Below are 19,414 nucleotides of genomic sequence, written 5' to 3'. Positions count from 1 at the left end.
GAGGACCAGAGTTGGGCTGTTGGGGGTACTGGAGGACCAGAGTTGGGCTGTTGGGGGTACTGGAGGACCAGAGTTGGGCTGTTGGGGGGGGTACTGGAGGACCAGAGTTGGGCTGTTGGGGGCTGTTGGGGGTACTGGAGGACCAGAGTTGGGCTGTTGGGGGGGGGTACTGGAGGACCAGAGTTGGGCTGTTGGGGGTACTGGAGGACCAGAGTTGGGCTGTTGGGGGTACTGGAGGACCAGAGTTGGGCTGTTGGGGGTACTGGAGGACCAGAGTTGGGCTGTTGGGGGTACTGGAGGACCAGAGTTGGGCTGTTGGGGGTACTGGAGGACCAGAGTTGGGCTGTTGGGGGTACTGGAGGACCAGAGTTGGGCTGTTGGGGGTATGGAGGACCAGAGTTGGAGGACCAGAGTTGGGCTGTTGGGGGTACTGGAGGACCAGAGTTGGGCTGTTGGGGGTACTGGAGGACCAGAGTTGGGCTGTTGGGGGTACTGGAGGACCAGAGTTGGGCTGTTGGGGGTACTGGAGGACCAGAGTTGGGCTGGAGGACCAGAGTTGGGCTGTTGGGGGTACTGGAGGACCAGAGTTGGGCTGTTGGGGGTACTGGAGGACCAGAGTTGGGCTGTTGGGGTACTGTAGGACCAGAGTTGAGAAACACTGACTTAGTCTATGTATGATAAGTCATGTACATTTTAAATGCTTGCCCTTCCTCAATTACTCACAGCATTGCTTGCACTTATCTCACGTGTCATCCATTACAATAGATTGATATTAGCACCCACACTTAGCTACCACCAGGCTGACCTCTATCTCTCTGTCTTTCTCTCTCAAGCCTTCCACTCCATCACCTCCTCCCATTTCCTCACCAAGACAACCTCCTGCACCGTCACCCCTGACCTTTACCTGGACCCACAACCTCTGACCCCTCACCACTGTTCCACCTATCACCCCTCCACCCCCCTCTCTCATCCTCACCCCCACTTCTCCTGTAATGATTACTCCTCTGACTGGGCCTCCTATTGTTCAGGTGTCCAGTGCTCCTCTGAGAACGCCAAGAACCACCAGGAACTCCTGATCCGGTTCCAGAACTCTCAAAACCAGGAACTCCAGAACCGGAACTCCAAGAGCCTGGTGGTTGGATGTGGTGGCAGCAGCAGCATCATGCCAGTCCACTCAGGCTCTTCACCAAGGCCTCCCCACCAGTCCCTTCCTCAGAGCCAGGCCTCTCTACTTTACGCAGGGGAAGAGGACCGAGATCCAGGGTTCTGGAAGGGTTCTGCCCAGACGGGCTTTCCGTCGACATACAGAGACCATGTTTGTAATCTGTCCTCTGCGGATTGTCTGTCGACCAATGGAGACACTACTCCAAGTCAAGTGAATGGAGACACTACTCCAAGTCATGTGAATGGAGACACTACTCCAAGTCAAGTGAATGGAGGGACCATCCCAAGTCATATGAATAGAGAGGCCATTCCAAGTCAGAGTCCGAGTCAGGCCAGTACGAATCAGGAAGTTCCACAAGAAGAGGAACCTTCGGTCACCCCCGGTTTCCTACCCCCCTCTAAAACTGATGCTTCTGAACCACAACATCCAGCATGCCCACCAGATGCCTCTCCCTGGAGAGGACTACATTTCCCAGAACTCCTTTCACTGCTGTCTCCAGGAAGTGAAACCCAGCCTTCCCAATCTCCTCCTCCACAATGGGAAGAGCTACGCCTGCCAAAATGTCTCTCACCCTTAAATTCACCAGAACCCTTACCCCCACCATCTCCGGCGAAACCCTTCCTTAAATCCCCATTCCGGCATCCTGTAACTCCATTCCATAGAATCCCTCAGCTGTCAAAGCTACCACCTTGGCTCTGCTGCACTCCGAGAAGACTACAGTTTCCACTGAGCTCCATGATCCACTCTCCACGCTCCCCAGGAAATCTATGTGAATCTAAAAAATGCCTTGGGCTGCCGTGGGAATCCAACAACAACTCCGAGCAGATGGCTGATGGTCAATACAAGGCTAGCATTAGCAACAACTCCGAGCAGATAACTGATGGTCAATACAAGGCTAGCATTAGCAACAACTCCGAGCAGATGGCTGATGGTCAATACAAGGCTAGCATTAGCAACAACTCTGAGCAGATGACTGATGGTCAATACAAGGCTAGCATTAGCAACAACTCCGAGCAGATGACTGATGGTCAATACAAGGCTAGCATTAGCAACAACTCCGAGCAGATGACTGATGGTCAATACAAGGCTAGCATTAGCAACAATGCAAGACTGACCGGAAAAGAGGACGAGGAGGAGAGGAAAAGGAAGAAGGTCGCGACCACCACTACGGGGCGAAGGCTTGAGAAAGCAAAGGCGAAGAGAAGAGAGGGAGATGAAACCTGGAAGCCCCACAGTAACAGGAAGAGAATCCGTGTGAGGAGAAAGGAGGGTTTGAAAGCGGAGCAGGAACAATCAGAGGACAGTGAGACCCCAGAGCCTCCTCGGAAAAAGAGGAAACGCAACGCCTCTACAAAGATAGAAGATAGTCCTTTAGTGAGGACTGAAAGGGTGAAACTCAACGACAGAACGAAGACTGAGAACGGACAAGTGAAAATAAGCCTCTGCTCTGTCAGTCTGTCAACCAACAATGTCTTAGCGAGCGAAAGATTAAGACGGTACCTTTCCAACACCTCCACAAAGTCTTTGTCCAGCCTTGGGGAGGAAGCCAACCCACCTCCAGAAGGAAGGGAAACGGGGAACCCAGTAAGGGTGCTCCGAGCCAGGGATCGAGATGTGAAACGCCCTCCTAACGTTTGGACCGCAACCGGGAGCTGCTCCCCAGTAAAACTTCACCAAGAAGACAAGCAGTCCAACATGTCTTCTGAAACTCCCAGTCCCTCCTTCTCCGGGTTTCAAGCTCTGGCCAAAGCAGTTGGACTGCTCCAAATCCCACCAACACCACCCCCGAAACGGAAACGTGGTAGACCCCCCGGTAAGATACGACCAGGAAAAAAACAGGTTTCCCAGGCTGGTGGTTTATTCCCCACCAGTGCCATGACAACGGGCATCCATGACGCACAAGCTGTTGAGCACAAAAAGGAAAGAGGAGAAGGAGAACCGCAGGGAAAGGAAAGAGGAGAACCGCAGGGAAAGGAAAGAGGAGAACCGCAGGGAAAGGAAAGAGGAGAAGCAAAGGAAAGAAAGGGGAAAGGAAAGAGAACCGCAGGGAGAACCGCAGGGAAAGGAAAGAGGAGAAAAGAGCAGGGAAAGGAAAGAGGAACCGCAGAACCGCAGGGAAAGGAAAGAGGAGAACCGCAGGGAAAGGAAAGAGGAGAAGGAGAACCGCAGGGAAAGGAAAGAGGAGAACCGCGGGGAAAGAAAAGAGGAGGAGGAGAACTGCAGGGAAAGAAAGGAGGAGGAGGAGAACTGCAGAGAAAGAAAAGAGAAGGAGAATCGCATAGAACGAAAAGAGAAGGAGAACCTCAGAGAGGGAAAAAGGAGGAGTACCGCAGAGAAAGAAAAGAGAAGAACCGCAGAGAAAGAAAAATGGAAGAGAACCGCAAGGAAAGGAGAAAGGAGGAGAACCTCAGGGAAAGGAGAAAGGAGGAGAACCTCAGGGAAAGGAGAAAGGAGGAGACCCACAGGTAAAGGAGAAAGGAGGAGACCCACAGGTAAAGGAGAAAGGAGGAGGGGAACCACAGGGAAAGGACGACAAGCGAAAGTGCAGGAAAAGGGTGAGGCTCAGGGAGGGACATGGCAAAGGAGAGAGAGTAGAGTTGTTCCAGAGACTACCTGTGCTGTCTAAATCTAAAACAGTTGCTCAAAAGCCTAGCCCGCAGACAACTTCCCCCAGTACCCATGAAGAGCAAGTTCCTACCAACTGTTCAGGGATTGGAACCGGAACCATTCTGCAACCCCAGCCGTCGGGTCAGCCACAGAACTCCAGTCCAAAAAGATCTGGAGAGACTGAATCAGACAGAGACCCATTGAGACCCCCTGCTGTCAAGCGGACCCCCTCCAAGGGTCGGGCACCCACTGTGTGTCTCAAGAAGTTCCAAGAACTCCTGAAGCACAGGCACCAAAAGACGAAGAAGTCCACCAAAAGCAAGGAGACAAAAGAAAGTGAAACTGAAGTTCAGAAACAAAGTGAAAGAAAATTATTGAAACCCAACGAAAGTGACAACGGTCAAAATGAATCAAGACTGATGAACAAAAACATAAGTTCTTCCCAGCCTCTAGAAAGAGAGTCGGCCATTAGACCAACCGTTGATAATGACGATCAGACCAACCGAACAGAGAGCGACCATCCAGAGGAAAAAGATGGAGGACACAACAGCAGCACTTGTGGACAGGAGATGGAGTATCAAGATCTCATCTACAAAGAGACTGAAAGAGAAAACGTTGAGGATGGAGAACATTTTGAGAACACAGAAAACGTTGAGGATGGAGAACATTTTGAGAACACAGAAAAAGTTTTAGACGGGGAAAACGTGGATGCGACAGGAGACTTTTTCAAACTCCGAGAGGAGCTGGTTACCTTATCGATGACAAGGACAAAGGACATGGTGGATCCTCATCGGAGCGACAAAGGCAACAAGGAAGGAAGAGATCTGGTTTCCAAGGAGAACAGAGAGAGGGAAACAGACTCATCTACAGAGACAAAACAGAAGACCGAAAAGGGGAAAGGATCCGTGGTGGAGGCGTATAGGAGAAGTGTGATCATCCAAGAGGTGGAGGAGAAAATGGAGGATGGATATTTGGAGATGGAGATCTCCAGCGAGGAGTTGGATGTGGTTGATGAGGTCCAGCAGACGTTGGGCTACGCCGGGGCTGAGGAAGTGAGTGGGGAAGAGGAGGAGATAGATGTAGAGGAGATGGGTCCAACGATGTATCCTGATGCAGGTAAATCAATTTGAACCTGAATTATTTTTCAATTTTGAGGGAGATTTTGAAGTGGATTTAACAGGTGACATCAATAAGGGATCATAGCTTTCACCTGGATCCACCTGGTCAGTCTGTCATGGAAAGAGCAGGTGTTCCTAATGTTTTGTACACTCAGTGTAGTAGTAGATCGCTACTGGCAGTTGCTTTTCATATTTTAATCTAGTTTGAGCTTAAATAGTCTCAATTATGTTACCTCTTTTAAATGTTTACGATGGGTTTCTTTATTCGTAGCTTGGCAGGAGGTTCCCGGCGCCAGAGAAGTGGACCAAGTGAGTTCCACCATGGCCAGCTTCAGAGGCATCACCCACAACCACATCCACCTCCCTCAGAAAATCAAAATGGCGACCGCTGCCCCCGAGATGGCCGACGTGAGTATTCCGACCCCTCTGGAGGCAGAGCCTTTCACGCTGACATCACGAAGGGTCACCACGGGGTCAACAGGAAGCTGGGAGCCAGAGGAGGAAGAGGACGTGGAGGTGGACGTTCTTGAGGGGTCGCCGGATGTGCGACCAAGAGTGTGGGGAGCGGGACTTGAGCAAGGCGTCACAGAACTGACCGAGGAAGACGAGATAGACGTGATGGGAGAGGAAACGGACTGAGTAAGTGGGATGGTGTACTCTTAGGGACGTGTTCATTTAGAATCCAGTAAAAATAAAAATAATACAACGTTACCATTGGAGAACGCAAGTGTGTGTTCTTCAACAGAAAGGCTAGCGTTGCATGTGTGTGTTCTTCAACAGAAAGGCTAGCGTTGCATGTGTGTGTTCTTCAACAGAAAGGCTAGCGTTGCATGTATGTGTTCTTCAACAGAAAGGCTAGCGTTGCATGTGTGTGTTCTTCAACAGAAAGGCTAGCGTTGCATGTGTGTGTTCTTCAACAGAAAGGCTAGCGTTGCATGTGTGTGTTCTAGCGTTGCAAACAGAAAGGCTAGCGTTGCATGTGTGTGTTCAACAGAAAGGCTTTGCATGTGTGTGTTCAACAGAAAGGCTAGCGTTGCATGTGTGTGTTCTTCAACAGAAAGGCTAGCGTTGCATGTGTGTGTTCTTCAACAGAAAGGCTAGCGTTGCAAGTGTGTGTTCTTCAACAGAAAGGCTAGCGTTGCAAGTGTGTGTTCTTCAACAGAAAGGCTAGCGTTGCATGTGTGTGTTCTTCAACAGAAAGGCTAGCGTTGCATGTGTGTGTTCTTCAACAGAAAGGCTAGCGTTGCATGTGTGTGTTCTTCATTGGAAACGTTTGTTATTTGCAACAGATTCTAAACAGTGTGTTCTTGAGAAGAAAGGCTACCGTTCCTAAGCAACCTCCCTGCTCCTCCTCTCCACACTGTTAACTATCGGAGCAGCCCCAACCTTCCACACTGACTTGATGAGACTAACTCACAAAATGAGGGTCTCGCTATATAAAAGAAACAACCTTTGTTGATTTGTGATTTTGTTGTTGTTTTTGTTGTACTGTTCTTCAGCAGAATGCCTTATGAGCCCTAGACTAGAGACTCGGCAAACGCAGCTACTCTTTTGTTACATTTCAGGGCCTGTATTGACAGCTTCTCAGAGTACGAGTGCAGATCTAGGATCAGTTTTTCCTTTCAAGTCATAATGAGTAACAAGGCCTACTCTGAGACGCTGGTGAATACTGGACCCTGGTGTTCATGCTGGTTATTTTGATACCTTCAGAATCAGTCAGTGTCCAATCAGAAGCACTTAAATATGTTTACATCTGCCACTTTTGACAAGTTCTTTATTTGTAGCTTCATTGTTTGTATAACTTTGTAAATTAGAAAGAAGGCCTGTCATTTAAATATAATAATTGTGTTGTATTAAAATGGCTTTCTTGACCACAGCTGTCCAATAGATTTGTTATCTCAAGCACGGTCATTTTGTATTTGCTTAAACCTAGCTATTGAAGTAAACATTTAACTTTGCCTACTATGCTCAATGTTTGTACTCATGCTCAATGTTTGCTCACATTCCATTACAATGTTCTAGTCTCCCAGTCAAACCACTCTTGTTCAAACAAAAATGAGTTTGTTTGATGTTCTGTTGGGGCCATAATGAGAATGGACTGTCACTTGCTGTCTTGGAGGCTTAGTCCCAATACTTTGACAATGCATCCTTACTTCCTACCTCCCTTGAAAATTTGTTCGCTGAACATGGCAGGATAAGTAGGGTTCCTGTAAATAGTTTATAGCAATTTTTTCTTAGCAGATTTATTGTGTCAATCATGGGGTAAAAGTGAAGGATCAAGGATGCATTGGAAAAATATTAAAAACTGTCCCATTTGATTTGACAGCTGTTTGAATGCGCAACTTTATTGACAGCGGAAGTGGTTCTTGAGAGCGAAGGAACAACACACGTGTTTTCTTCAATCTGAAGGTTAAATAAGCCGGTGGTCGGGTGTGTTTGTTGGCCGCTGAGAGTGGTCGTTTGGACGGTTCTATTTTGGAGAGAGTACGGTCTGGAGCGGACACAACGCAGACATGGACCCAGAGAAAGCACAGCAACTGGCGGCGGAACTAGAAGTGGAAATGATGGCTGATATGTACAATCGGTAAGACTGGCTAACTAGCAATGGAATGTTAGCTAGCCAGTTAAACGTCCTTTCTCCACTGAAATGCTAGAATGTGCTAATTACAGTGTAACACGCTGCATTTGCATGTTAATTTTGACTGCATTTGCATGCTAATTTTGACTGTCGTATTTAGCTTTTTGGTGGTGAGATAAAAGCATCATGTTAGATGGATTCTCAGGCTAGCTATTTAGCTTTATAGCGTTAGCTAGCTGTCGTTCTACTGAACGTCAGACCAAATCAATCGATTTAGAATAGAGTACTATTTTATAACGCACACACTCGACTACATTGCTGTACATGCATAAGTAAAAACAAAGGGAAGACCATCCCTAGTTAGCTAGCTAAGTAAGTCATGTTATTTAGAGCTCATTCAAATGGAACTGATTTAGCTAGCTAGTTATATTGCCAACTAGGAGTGCACACATTGACTTTTCATAACATAATCAGAATGAAGAGTTCTATGACCTTGCACATACATGGAGATTTTGATTTCTCGCATCCTGTCTCCTCTCCTGCTCAAAACATCAGAGGGAAGCGAGGAGAGCACTGGAGGAGATCTCATCCAATGCTCTCCTGACATTCCTCTCTCCTCTCTTGCCTTCTAAGGTTTTGACAAGGAAAAAAGGAAAAGACACTTGAGATACAGCCCTCATCTTTATCGTAATCTACAAGGTCTTATTAACGCCCTCTTCTTTCTCTCCATCTTACTCCTCGCAGGATGACCAATGCGTGCCACAGGAAGTGTGTGCCCCCCCACTACAAGGAGGCAGAGCTGTCTAAAGGGGAGGCGGTCTGTCTGGACCGCTGTGTGGCCAAGTACCTGGATCTACACGAGAGGCTGGGCCGCAAGCTCACTGAGCTCTCCGTTCAGGACGAGGAGATGATGAGGAAGAATGCTATTGGACAATAATATATATATATTTTTAGGGAGGGATGGGGGTGGGTTAGTGCTAGGGTTACCATGCTTTCTGTGCGGGGGGATAGAGAGAGGGAGCGATAGGGTGGGATGGAGCGATGGGGTGGGTTTAATAAACGTATGGCTCTTATGGAGGGGATGGAGTTGCCGTCCAGAGTGGGTTGGGTGTGTTTAAAGAGCAAGATGCTTGGAAGGAAGGTTTGTGATTACGGTGTGGAGCGGACATTGGGATGGATGAAGCCTGTTTTGTGTGAACAGTGGTTGTACTTGTGGTTTGAGCCAAGATCTTTTTTTTTTTTTACCACAGCAAAGACACTAATGTGCAGAGTTAACTATTTTCTGTTCAGCCAATCAGTGCTCTCTCAGCATTGTGTGTGTAGCCCTTTTTAGTTATGTGGGCGTGTCAGAAGTGATGATGAATTGAGAAATCCCCCAATAATGTTTAACAAAATGCTTTCATTGTTCCATAGTGCAGTATTCTTCAAGCCATTCCTTAGGGGGACCCTGGGAGATGCTCCTTTCTGCTCTAGCCATGGACTAATACACCTGTCTCAACTGATGGACACCCGTTGGGCTCATATCAGTGTCTCAGAGTAGGAGTGCTGATCTAGGCTTTATGAGTACGGGCCCTTGTCCCGTAGGAATAGATGGAGACACTGCTGTAGTCAATACGAGGACCATGCCTATCTGAGTGTCATTTCTTTACATTTTGATCAGTCTCAGTTTGTTCATTGGCTTTGTATTTTCTTCATGTTGAAACTGTGCTAATGTTGTACAAAGTTTTCTTTTGTGACATTTTAAAAACCTTTTTTTTTGTTTTGAATCTGAATAAATATTGTTAGTATATATTTTAGTTTTTAGTTATACATTCTACACTGTATTTTCTTTACAGTAATACAATAACACTGTACTTATAAATATGTTCCAAATGGCACCCTTTTTCCTATGTAGTGCACTATTTTTGACCAGAGCACACTGGTCCTTGGTCAGAAGTAGTGCACTATATAGGGAATAGGGTGCCGTTTGGGATGTATTAGCCTTATTCAATGTTAAACATTGCAGGAAAATAAGGTGTTCAATCTCCAACATGTTTACTTAGTAGACTTGTATGACGTTTCCCTCAGTTTCTTGAAACCTCTCTCCCATTGCAAATAAAATCAACTGTCAATTTCAAGGGTCATATTGACTTTACAACACACAAGCGGAAGGGTAGCCTAGTGGTTAGAGCGTTGGACTAGTAACCGAAAGGTTGCAAGTTCAAATCCCCAAGCTGTCAAGGTACAAATCTTTCGTTCTGCCCCTGAACAGGCAGTTAACCCAATGTTCCTAGGCTGTCATTGAAAATAAGAATTTGTTCTTAACTGACTTGCCTAGTAAAATAAAGGTAAAAAATTAAAAGCGCAGGCACTGCACGTTGCTTTTTCGAGATGGAACCAACATTTCGTAGAACGATGTATACCATGCGTATCGCGTACATATAAGTAATACAATTTAAAACGAAATATATTCTGTCGCTTTAAAACAATCTAATACAACGTGAAACTAAAAATGCTCTGTAGCTTTAAGACGAACATGGATAGGGTTAAAAAGAGGAAGTGAGCACACAGCGGAGTTTCGTTTCCCTAATGAAAGTTTTAATTTGGGATCTGAGCTTTAACACGAGAAAGGAGAAGCGCAAGTACAGTAGTACGCGACGGGGATACAAAGAAAGAATACGCAGTTTTATTCGTGCACATGACAATACAATAGCCCTGAAGGGCGACAGAACGACGCCGATCCTGACATAATAATGGTGAGTGTAATTGCATCTTTGCATGTGTTGAATCGCGCACTCGTGTATTTTATACGACATTGATTTAAAGGTTTGTTTTCATAAATATTTATGTATTGAAGTTAGAAGTATTGTCCGCCATTGTAGATGGTCACTATTTAAAATGGTGTTCTTATTGGTCACACTGTTTTAGAAGTCAAAACGTTTTAATGCAATCTAATTATCAACTTATATGTATTCTTTGATAATGGAATTATAGTTGTATTTCTTTGGTCTTTGAATGATTGATTATGAAGCAGCAAGCCACTGTGCTCAACTCAACCATATTCCCCCATGGTTAAAACGTCATTTTAAAACGTTTATTACAGCGTACTTCATTAGTAGTCTGAATTTCTTTTCACACTTCTATGAAAATAATCTTCATGTGCTTACTGCTGTTCTCTGTATCGTCCGACAGATGGCGGAGGCCGACGCGGAAGAGAACGTGTACCGTGAGGCTGTGGTGGAGTCGCCTGTTGCGCCCCCTAATGGCGACATTAACATTGACGACCTGTTACCCGACGGTCCTCAGGGGAATATTCAAGGACAGGTGTTGTGTGAAAAAAAACATGAAAATACAATGTTTTTTCAACTTTGCTACCGATGTTTACAATGCAATATCCTGCGATTTTTAAGGAGCATTCCACACTTTTTTGGTTTGTTAAAAATTATTATAAAAATTATTAAAAAACTACAACACTAACAACCCTGTATTTCCCTCCCTTCACCTCTCTCTCTCCCCCTCCCTTCACCTCTCTCTCTCCCCCTCCCTCCACCTCTCTCTCTCCCCCTCCCTTCACCTCTCTCTCTCCCCCTCCCCTCACCTCTCTCTCTCCCCTCCCTTCACCTCTCTCTCCCCCTCCCTTCACCTCTCTCTCCCCCCTCCCTTCACCTCTCTCTCTCCCCCCCCTTCACCTCTCTCTCCCCCCCTTCACCTTCTCCTCTCACCTCTCTCTCCCCCCTCCCCTCATCCACTCCCTTTCCCTTCACCTCTCTCTCCCCCCCTTCACCTCTCTCTCTCCCCCCTCCCCCACTCCCTCTCCCTTCACCTCCTCTCTCCCCCTCCCTTCACCTCTCTCTCCCCCCCCCCTCCCCCTTCCCTTCACCTCTCTCCCACTCCCTGTACCCCATCTCCCCCTCCGTTCACCTCTCCCCCCCTCCCTTCACCTCTCTCTCCCCTGTCCCCCTCCCCCTCCCTTCACCTCTCTCCCCCTGTCCCCCATCTCACCCACCGTTCCCTCTCTCCCCTCCCCTGTCCCCCCTCTCCTCCTCCCTTCACCTCTCTTTCTCCCCCTCCAACTCCCCTGTCCCCCTTTCCCCCTCCCTTCACCTCTCTCTCTCTCTCTCTCCCCCCCCCTGTCCCCCTCTCCTCCTCCTTTCACCTCTCTTTCTCCCCCTCCACCTCCCCTGTCCCCCTTTCCCCCTCCCTTCACCTCTCTCTCTCCCTCCCCTCCCCTGTCCCCCTCTCCCCCCCCCTTCACCTCTCTCTCTCTCCCTCCCCCTCCCCTGTCCCCCCTCTCCCCCTCCCTTCACCTCTCTGTCTCTCTCTCTTCACCTCTTCCCCAGATGGAGGAGTTCCTGGGCCCCCAGCCGGAGTACGATGAGGAAGAGGAGGAGAAGAAGTATTACAGGAGGAAGAAGCTGGGCGTGGTGAAGAACGTCCTGGGGGCCAGCGTCGGGGGCATGATCATATACAGCGTCTACATGGGTAATACCTGTCTGACTAACTGACTGGCTGTCTGTCTTGTCTTGTCTTGTCTTGTCTTGTCTTGTCTTGTCTGTCTGTCTGTCTGTCTGTCTGTCTGTCTGTCTGTCTGAGCTCTATTCATATAAGCCTGTATTCCATTATGTGCATGTTTTGTGTGTGTCATGTGTTCAGTCATTTATATGTGTGTGTGTCTGCAGGCCTGTTGCAGATGCAGCTGATCCTCCACTATGATGAGACGTACAGGGAGGTGAAGTATGGTAACCTGGGTCTGGAGGACATCGACAAGAAGATGCTGATGGGGATCAACGTTACACCCATCATAGCCCTGTTATACACCCCCATACTCATCAGGTATACTATATATATATATATATATATATATAGCACACACCCATCATAGGCCTGTTATACACCCCCATACTCAATCAGGTATACTATATATATATATATATATATATACACACCCATCATAGGCCTGTTATACACCCCCATACTCATCAGGTATACTATATATATATATATATATATATATATATATATATATATATATACACCCATCATAGGCCTGTTATACACCCCCATACTCAATCAGGTATACTATATATATATATATATATATATACTCACCATCATAGCCCTCATAGCCCTGTTATACACCCCCATACTCATCAGGTATACTATATATATATATATACACCCATCATAGCCCTGTTATACACCCCCATACTCATCAGGTATATATATATATACACACCCATCATAGCCCTGTTATACACCCCCATACTCACCAGGTATACTCTATATATATATACACCCATCATAGCCCTGTTATACACCCCCATACTCAATCAGGTATACTATATATATATATATATATACACCCATCATCGCCCTGTTATACACCCCCATACTCATCAGGTATACTATATATATATACACCCATCATAGCCCTGTTATACACCCCCATACTCATCAGGTATACTATATATATATACACCCATCATAGCCCTATATACTATATATATATATATATATACACCCATCATAGCCCTGTTATACACCCCCATACTCATCAGGTATACTATATATATACACACCCATCATAGCCCTGTTATACACCCCCATACTCATCAGGTATACTATATATATATATATATATACACCCATCATAGCCCTGTTATACACCCCCATACTCATCAGGTATACTATATATATACACACCCATCATAGCCCTGTTATACACCTCCATACTCATCAGGTATAATATATATATATACACCCATCATAGCCCTGTTATACACCCCCATACACATCAGGTATGCTATATATATATACACACCCATCATAGCCCTGTTATACACCCCCATACACATCAGGTATGCTATATATATATATACACACCCATCATAGCCCTGTTATACACCCCCATACTCATCAGGTATACTATATATATATATATATATATATAAACCCATCATAGCCCTGTTATACACCCACATACTCATCAGGTATACTATATATTTATATATAGTCCCATCATAGCCCTGTTATACACCCCCATACTCATCAGGTATACTATATATTTATATATACTCCCATCATAGGCCTGTTATACACCCCCATACTAATCAGGTATACACACATACTCCTGCTTTCTTTCTCTATCCTCTCGCTCTCTCTCTCTTGATCCTCTCTCTCTCTTTTCCAGGTTTCTGGGCACCAAGTGGATGATGTTTCTGGCAAGTGGAATTTACGCTCTCTTCGTCTCAACCAATTACTGGGAGCGATACTACACCCTGGTACCATCGGCTGTGGCCATTGGTGCAGCCATTGTCCCGCTGTGGGCGTCGTTAGGGAACTACATCACAAGGTTAGGAAGTGGAGAATGGAGACACACACATCAACGTCACACAGACCAGAATACATGTACAGCTCGTACGGGTGGCAGTGTTTATGTCATGTTGTGTTTCGCTACGTAGTGTTAATCACACTGTGTTTTATTGTGTTTCTGTCTCTCTCTCTCACACACTCAGGATGGCACAACAGTACTATGAGTATGTGAACTATAAGGAGGATCACGTTCAGGAACAGAAGAAACTACCCAAGGGGGCGTGTCATCGCTATGTCATCATCTTCCAATCCGTGTTCTTCATCATCTTCCATGTATGTTGCCATTGGTCGAGTCACTTGTCAGTCAGTGAGTGATATATTGGTTAAGCATTGCCGTGTGTGTGCGTGCGTGCGTGCGTGCGTGTATTCTGATGTCTGGCTGTGTTTCTCTTTGTGTCTCTCAGCTCAGCCTGGTGTTTGCAGAGTTCCCCCAGCGCCTCTTCCTCCACCAGTTCCTTAGTGACTACAACCACACACTGTACAACGTTAAACACTGTGGTAAACTGACCAGTAGTCTGTTATTATCTGTACAACGTTAAACACTGTGGTAAACTGACCAGTAGTCTGTTATTATCTGTACAACGTTAAACACTGTGGTAAACTGACCAGTAGTCTGTTATTATCTGTACAACGTTAAACACTGTGGTAAACTGACCAGTAGTCTGTTATTATCTGTACAACGTTAAACACTGTGGTAAACTGACCAGTAGTCTGTTATTATCTGTACAACGTTAAACACTGTGGTAAACTGACCAGTAGTCTGTTATTATCTGTACAAGGTTAAACACTGTGGTAAACTGACCAGTAGTCTGTTATTATCTGTACAATGTTAAACACTGTGGTAAACTGACCAGTAGTCTGTTATTATCTGTACAAGGTTAAAGTAGTCTGTTAACTTCCATTTCCTTACCCTGACTCTCAGGGGAGAAGCAGGATGTATGGTTTTAATAGCATTGTTTTCGTGCACCTCAATCTCTCTCCCCCTCCCCTCCCCACTCCTCTCTCTCATCCCCCCCCTCCCCCACTCCTCTCTCTCTCTCCCCCCCCCCCTCCCCCTCCTCTCTCTCTCCCCCCCTCCCACTCCTCTCTCTCATCCCTCTCCCCCCCTCCCCACTCCTCTGTCTCCTCTCTCTCCCCCTCCCCCCTCCCCTCTCCCCCCTCCCCCTCCTCTCTCTCTCTCTCCCCTCCCCCTCCCCACTCCTCTCTCTCCCCCTCCCCTCCCCCTCTCTCTCATCCCCCTCCCCTCCTCTCTCTCCCCCCCCCTCCCCCTCTCCTCCCCTCTCTCTCTCTCTCTCTCTCCCCCTCCCCACTCCTCTGTCTCTCATCCCCCTCCCCTCCCCCCTCCTCTCTCTCTCCCCCTCCTCCCCACTCCCCAATGGTTTAACAAATATCCAGGCTTTTTGTTTCATCCTCTCTCTCTCCCCCTCCCCACTCCTCTCTCTTCCCCCCCCTCCTCTGTCTCTCTCTTTACTCCTCTCTCTCATCCCCCTCCCTGCTATGATTCCCCACTCCTCTTCTCTCCCCCCCCCCTCCCCAGGTCCGGAGGGCCCCTCTCTCTCTCCCCCCTCCCCATCCTCTCTCTCATCCCCCTCCCCACCCTCCTCTCTCTCACCTCCCCCCACTCCCTGTCTCTCTCTCCAGGTCCCCCAGTCCTCTCTCTCATCCCCCCCCCTCCCCCTCCTCTCTCTCTTCCCCCTCCCCCACTCCTCTGTCATGATCATCCCCACTCCTCTCTCTCAGTCTCTCTCTCTCACTCCCCACTCCTCCCCCCCCCTCTCTCTCTCCCCCCCTCCCCACTCCTCTGTCTCTCTCTCTCTCCCCCCTCCCCACTCCTCCCCCTCCCCACTCCTCTCTCTCTCTCCCCCTCCCCCTCCTCTGTCTCTCTCTCTCTCCCTCCCCCCTCTGTCTCTCAGACTCCTCTGTCTCTCTCCCTCCCCCTCCCCTCCTCTGATCATCCTAACCCTCCTCTCCCCCTCCTTCACCCCAATCAATACAACACTCCTCTGTTACTCTCTCTCTCCCCCCTCCCCTCCTCTCTCTCATCCCCCCTCCCTCTCTCCCTCCTCTCCCCCCCCCCCACTCCTCTGTCTCTCTCTCTCTCCCCCTTCCCACTCCTCTCTCTCTCTCTGATCAATGGTTTAACAAATATACAGGCTTTTGTTTCATCACTTTCTTTATCCCTCTCTCTTTATTGGGTTCAGAGGACAGTGCTATGATTGGTGGTTTTAATAACTCCTCCCCCTCCCCAGGTGCGGAGGGCAGTGGAATGATCGAGGGTTTCAACAGGACCGTCCTGAAGCACCTCCCTCGCTCCCTGCTGCTCATCCAGGTGGAGAGTGTTCTCATGGGGGCCGCCTTCCTCTCCATGATCATCGTAAGACACACACACACACACACACACACACACACACACACACAGGTAAAGACACATGTGTACACGCGTACCTAAAATGATCATCCTAACAGCCTAGCGTTATTTCACCCAACAATCAATACAACACCCTCCGAGATTACCCAGAGTCCATTGCTTGCTTTCCCACAGTCGTTCATTGTGTTTTACCGATAGTTCCTGGCGGTGTGCGGGGCTGCGTACCGCCCTACAGAGGAGATCGATCTGAGGAGTATCGGCTGGGGGAACATCTTCCAGTTGCCCTTCAAACACCTGAGAGACTACAGGCTGAGACTCCTCATCCCTTTCTTCATCTACAGTGGACTGGACTCACTCTTCTCTGTCACCGGACTCACTCTGGTAGTCATGACAGGAAGTCCTTTAGTAACTGTCGTAGCTGGAGTCTGAATGTTGTCCATGTAGCTTTCACAGACCTACTGTGTCACTTTACCTAGTGTGGACATAGATTCTGCTGGAGGGCAGCTATATTCATGATGCTCGATCTCTCCTCTCTCTCTCTATCCTCCCTCTCGCTCGTGCTCTCTCTCTCTCTCTCTCTCTCGCTCTTTCTCTCGCTCGCTCGTGCTCTTTCTCTCTTTTGCTCACTCACTCACTCACTCACTCACTCACTCACTCACTCACTCACTCACTCACTCACTCACTCACTCACTCACTCACTCACTCACTCACTCACTATCTCTCGCTCTGTCCTGTTCAACCCCCCCTTTTCTCCTACTTTCCCTGTCTTTGTCTCTCCTCTAATCTATCCTCATGTCTCCCCCTCCCAGTCGTATGGTGTGTGTACGGTGGGTCTGGAGTGGCTGTATCTCCTGGTGATGGTCTATGGTCTGTCCTGCTCCCTGTTCTCCTGCCTGTCCCTGTCCCTCCTCAGGCTGCCACGCTACGTCTCTCTGCTAGGGGGCGCTGTGATCCACGGTCCTCTGCTGGTGTTCCTGCTGTTCTGGTCCCCGGCTCCACGCTCACCTGATCAACTGCCTTACCTGCTGGTGGTGATCGCCCTCTGGGGAATGGGGTCTGCATTGAATAAGACTGGACTCAGCAGTGAGTTTTAATACCATGATCGCACGCACGCACACACACAAACACAACTCTTTTATTTCCTAGTTCAGACTTAATCATTTCCAACATTTATGTCTCCTCTCTCTCATATCTTCCACCTCTCCACCTCCCCTTTCTCTCTCTACCCCCCCTCTCTACCGCCCACCTCTCTCACTCTCTCTTCCCCCTTGTCTACCGCCCTCCTCTCTTTCTCTCGCTCTCTTTCTATCTACCCCCTCTCCACCGCACCCCCTCTCTGCCCCCCACTCTCCACTGTCTCTCTCTCCCCCGTGTCTGTCAGTTCTCCTGGGTATGTTGTATGAAGATAAAGAGAGACTGGACTTTGTCTACACCATCTACCACTGGTGGCAGGCTATCGCCATCTTCATAGTCTACCTGTGGACTGGACTCATCATGAGGGTATGTGTGTGTCCCTGTGTGTCTCCCTGTGTCCCCATGTGTCCGTGTGTGTCCGTGTGTGTCCACGTGTGTGTGTCACTGTGTGTGTCCGCATGTCCCCGTGTGTGTCCCCCCGTGTGTGTCCCCATGTGTCCGTGTGTGTGTCCGTGTGTTAGAACAAGTGTAAAAACTATTAATTTAAAGTGCTTATTTCACTCCTCTCTTTCTCTCCTTTCTCATTCCTGGTCCCTCCTCCTCAGGCCAAACTCTCCATTCTATTGGTCATCTTGCTGCTGGCATGCTTCTGCTATTGGACGATGGAGCGACGCCTGGCCAAGAACATGCATTTCAGACTGCCTCGCATTCCCCGCCCCAAACACAAGGTAACCTATCACAATCTGTACATTTTTTGCTATGTTTTTACATTTTTTTTCTTTAAAATACCATTTGGCTGGAGAGAAAAGTGCAAATATCTCCTTCACTAGTAATGCGATAAAGACAAGCAAAACAGAACATTGAAATGAAACAGTCTTTGTTTAAGGTTTGGCAGTGGCAATAAAGACAATTAAAAGAGCAAAAAGTGTCTTCGATAATGACACAAAGTCATCAATTGACATGTTTGGTCTGTCATGTAATATAATGTTGACTGCGTCACTTCCTCCTCAGGTCAAAGGTTATCGTTACCTGGAGGAGGAAAACTCAGATGAGTCGAACTCGGAGGAGAGTGATGAGGATGATGATGAAGAGCACCAGGAGGAAGTGATCAGGGAGGACTTTGGCGGAGACGCAGGGTCGCAGGGCTCTGATTCGACCAGGGAGAGGAGAGGAGGGGCTAGGGGACGGCGCAGGAGGAGAGACGATGATTATGAGCAAGCGGGGGAAAGGGAGGAGAGAGAGAAGGAGGGAGAGAGAGGGATAGAGAAAGAGTGAAAGAGCGAAAAATAGTTAGAGAGAGAGCGAGTCCTTTAGCTATCCTCTAGGTATCCTCTAGCTATCCTCTAGGTGTCCTCTAGCTATCCTCTAGCTATCCTCTAGGTGTCCTCTAGCTATCCTCTTGGTGTCCTCTAGCTATCCTCTTGGTGTCCTCTAGCTATCCTCTAGGTATCCTCTAGCTATCCTCTAGGTATCCTCTAGCTATCCTCTTGGTATCCTCTAGCTATCCTCTAGGTATCATCTAAGTATCCTCTAGGTGTCCTCTAGCTATCCTCTTGGTGTCCTCTAGGTGTCCTCTAGCTATCCTCTTGGTGTCCTCTAGCTCCTCTAGCTATCCTCTAGGTATCCTCTAGCTATCCTCTAGCTATTCTCCAGCTGTCCTCTAGGTATCCTCTAGCTGTCCTCTAGCTATCCTCTAGCTGTCCTCTAGCTGTCCTCTAGGTATCCTCTAGCTGTCCTCTAGGTATCCTCTAGCTGTCCTCTAGGTATCCTATAGCTGTCCTCTAGCTGTCCTCTAGCTGTCCTCTAGCTGTCCTCTAGGTATCCTCTAGCTGTCCTCTAGCTGTCCTCTAGCTATCCTATAGCTATCCTCTAGGTATCCTCTAGCTGTCCTCTAGGTATCCTCTAGCTGTCCTCGAAGGTATCCTCTAGGTATTATCTAGCTGTCCTCTAGCTGTCCTCTAGGTATCCTCTAGCTGTCCTCTAGGTATCCTCTAGCTGTCCTCTAGGTATCCTCTAGCTGTCCTCTAGGTATCCTCTAGCTGTCCTCTAGGTATCCTATAGCTGTCCTCTAGCTGTCCTCTAGGTATCCTCTA

The 19,414-nt window shown here is 47.9% G+C and overlaps 3 protein-coding genes across 3 annotated transcripts; all 3 read left to right on the top strand.

Moving 5' to 3' along the window:
- Nucleotides 1-3,461: 3,461 nt before the first annotated feature.
- LOC121845148 lies at nucleotides 3,462-6,762 on the top strand. Its single transcript, XM_042315900.1, has 3 exons — nucleotides 3,462-4,888; nucleotides 5,162-5,529; nucleotides 6,180-6,762. Exons 1-2 carry the CDS (start codon nucleotides 4,192-4,194, stop codon nucleotides 5,527-5,529), a joined length of 1,065 nt encoding a protein of 354 aa, XP_042171834.1. The 5' UTR covers nucleotides 3,462-4,191; the 3' UTR covers nucleotides 6,180-6,762.
- Nucleotides 6,763-7,244: 482 nt separating this feature from the next.
- timm10 (translocase of inner mitochondrial membrane 10 homolog (yeast)) lies at nucleotides 7,245-9,585 on the top strand. Its single transcript, XM_024408693.2, has 2 exons — nucleotides 7,245-7,474; nucleotides 8,213-9,585. The coding sequence occupies exons 1-2, from the start codon at nucleotides 7,404-7,406 to the stop codon at nucleotides 8,403-8,405; spliced, it is 264 nt and encodes an 87-aa protein (XP_024264461.2). The 5' UTR covers nucleotides 7,245-7,403; the 3' UTR covers nucleotides 8,406-9,585.
- A 447-nt stretch (nucleotides 9,586-10,032) lies between these two features.
- unc93b1 (unc-93 homolog B1, TLR signaling regulator) lies at nucleotides 10,033-18,669 on the top strand. Its single transcript, XM_042315899.1, has 13 exons — nucleotides 10,033-10,203; nucleotides 10,640-10,771; nucleotides 11,788-11,929; nucleotides 12,127-12,280; nucleotides 13,638-13,799; nucleotides 13,963-14,092; nucleotides 14,224-14,317; nucleotides 16,069-16,193; nucleotides 16,386-16,568; nucleotides 16,997-17,270; nucleotides 17,569-17,687; nucleotides 17,927-18,049; nucleotides 18,333-18,669. Exons 1-13 carry the CDS (start codon nucleotides 10,201-10,203, stop codon nucleotides 18,594-18,596), a joined length of 1,905 nt encoding a protein of 634 aa, XP_042171833.1. The 5' UTR covers nucleotides 10,033-10,200; the 3' UTR covers nucleotides 18,597-18,669.
- The last annotated feature ends 745 nt before the right edge of the window (nucleotides 18,670-19,414 follow it).

This window comes from Oncorhynchus tshawytscha, unplaced genomic scaffold (genome assembly GCF_018296145.1).
Source record: "Oncorhynchus tshawytscha isolate Ot180627B unplaced genomic scaffold, Otsh_v2.0 Un_contig_10255_pilon_pilon, whole genome shotgun sequence".
NCBI lineage: Eukaryota > Metazoa > Chordata > Actinopteri > Salmoniformes > Salmonidae > Oncorhynchus > Oncorhynchus tshawytscha.
The sequence above is the reverse complement of the archived record's forward strand: the minus strand, read 5'-3'. Positions and strand labels throughout refer to the sequence as shown.

Bases quoted from the DNA above. Each gene is read 5' to 3' on its own strand.
- timm10 (XM_024408693.2), top strand. From the start codon at position 7,404: ATGGACCCAGAGAAAGCACAGCAACTGGCGGCGGAACTAGAAGTGGAA. The intron at 7,475-8,212 runs GTAAGACTGGCT...TACTCCTCGCAG, and splicing joins ATGGCTGATATGTACAATCG to GATGACCAATGCGTGCCACA.
- LOC121845148 (XM_042315900.1), top strand. From the start codon at position 4,192: ATGAACAAAAACATAAGTTCTTCCCAGCCTCTAGAAAGAGAGTCGGCC. The intron at 4,889-5,161 runs GTAAATCAATTT...CTTTATTCGTAG, and splicing joins AACGATGTATCCTGATGCAG to CTTGGCAGGAGGTTCCCGGC.
- unc93b1 (XM_042315899.1), top strand. The intron at 16,194-16,385 runs GTAAGACACACA...TTTTACCGATAG, and splicing joins CCTTCCTCTCCATGATCATC to TTCCTGGCGGTGTGCGGGGC. The intron at 17,688-17,926 runs GTATGTGTGTGT...CCTCCTCCTCAG, and splicing joins GGACTGGACTCATCATGAGG to GCCAAACTCTCCATTCTATT.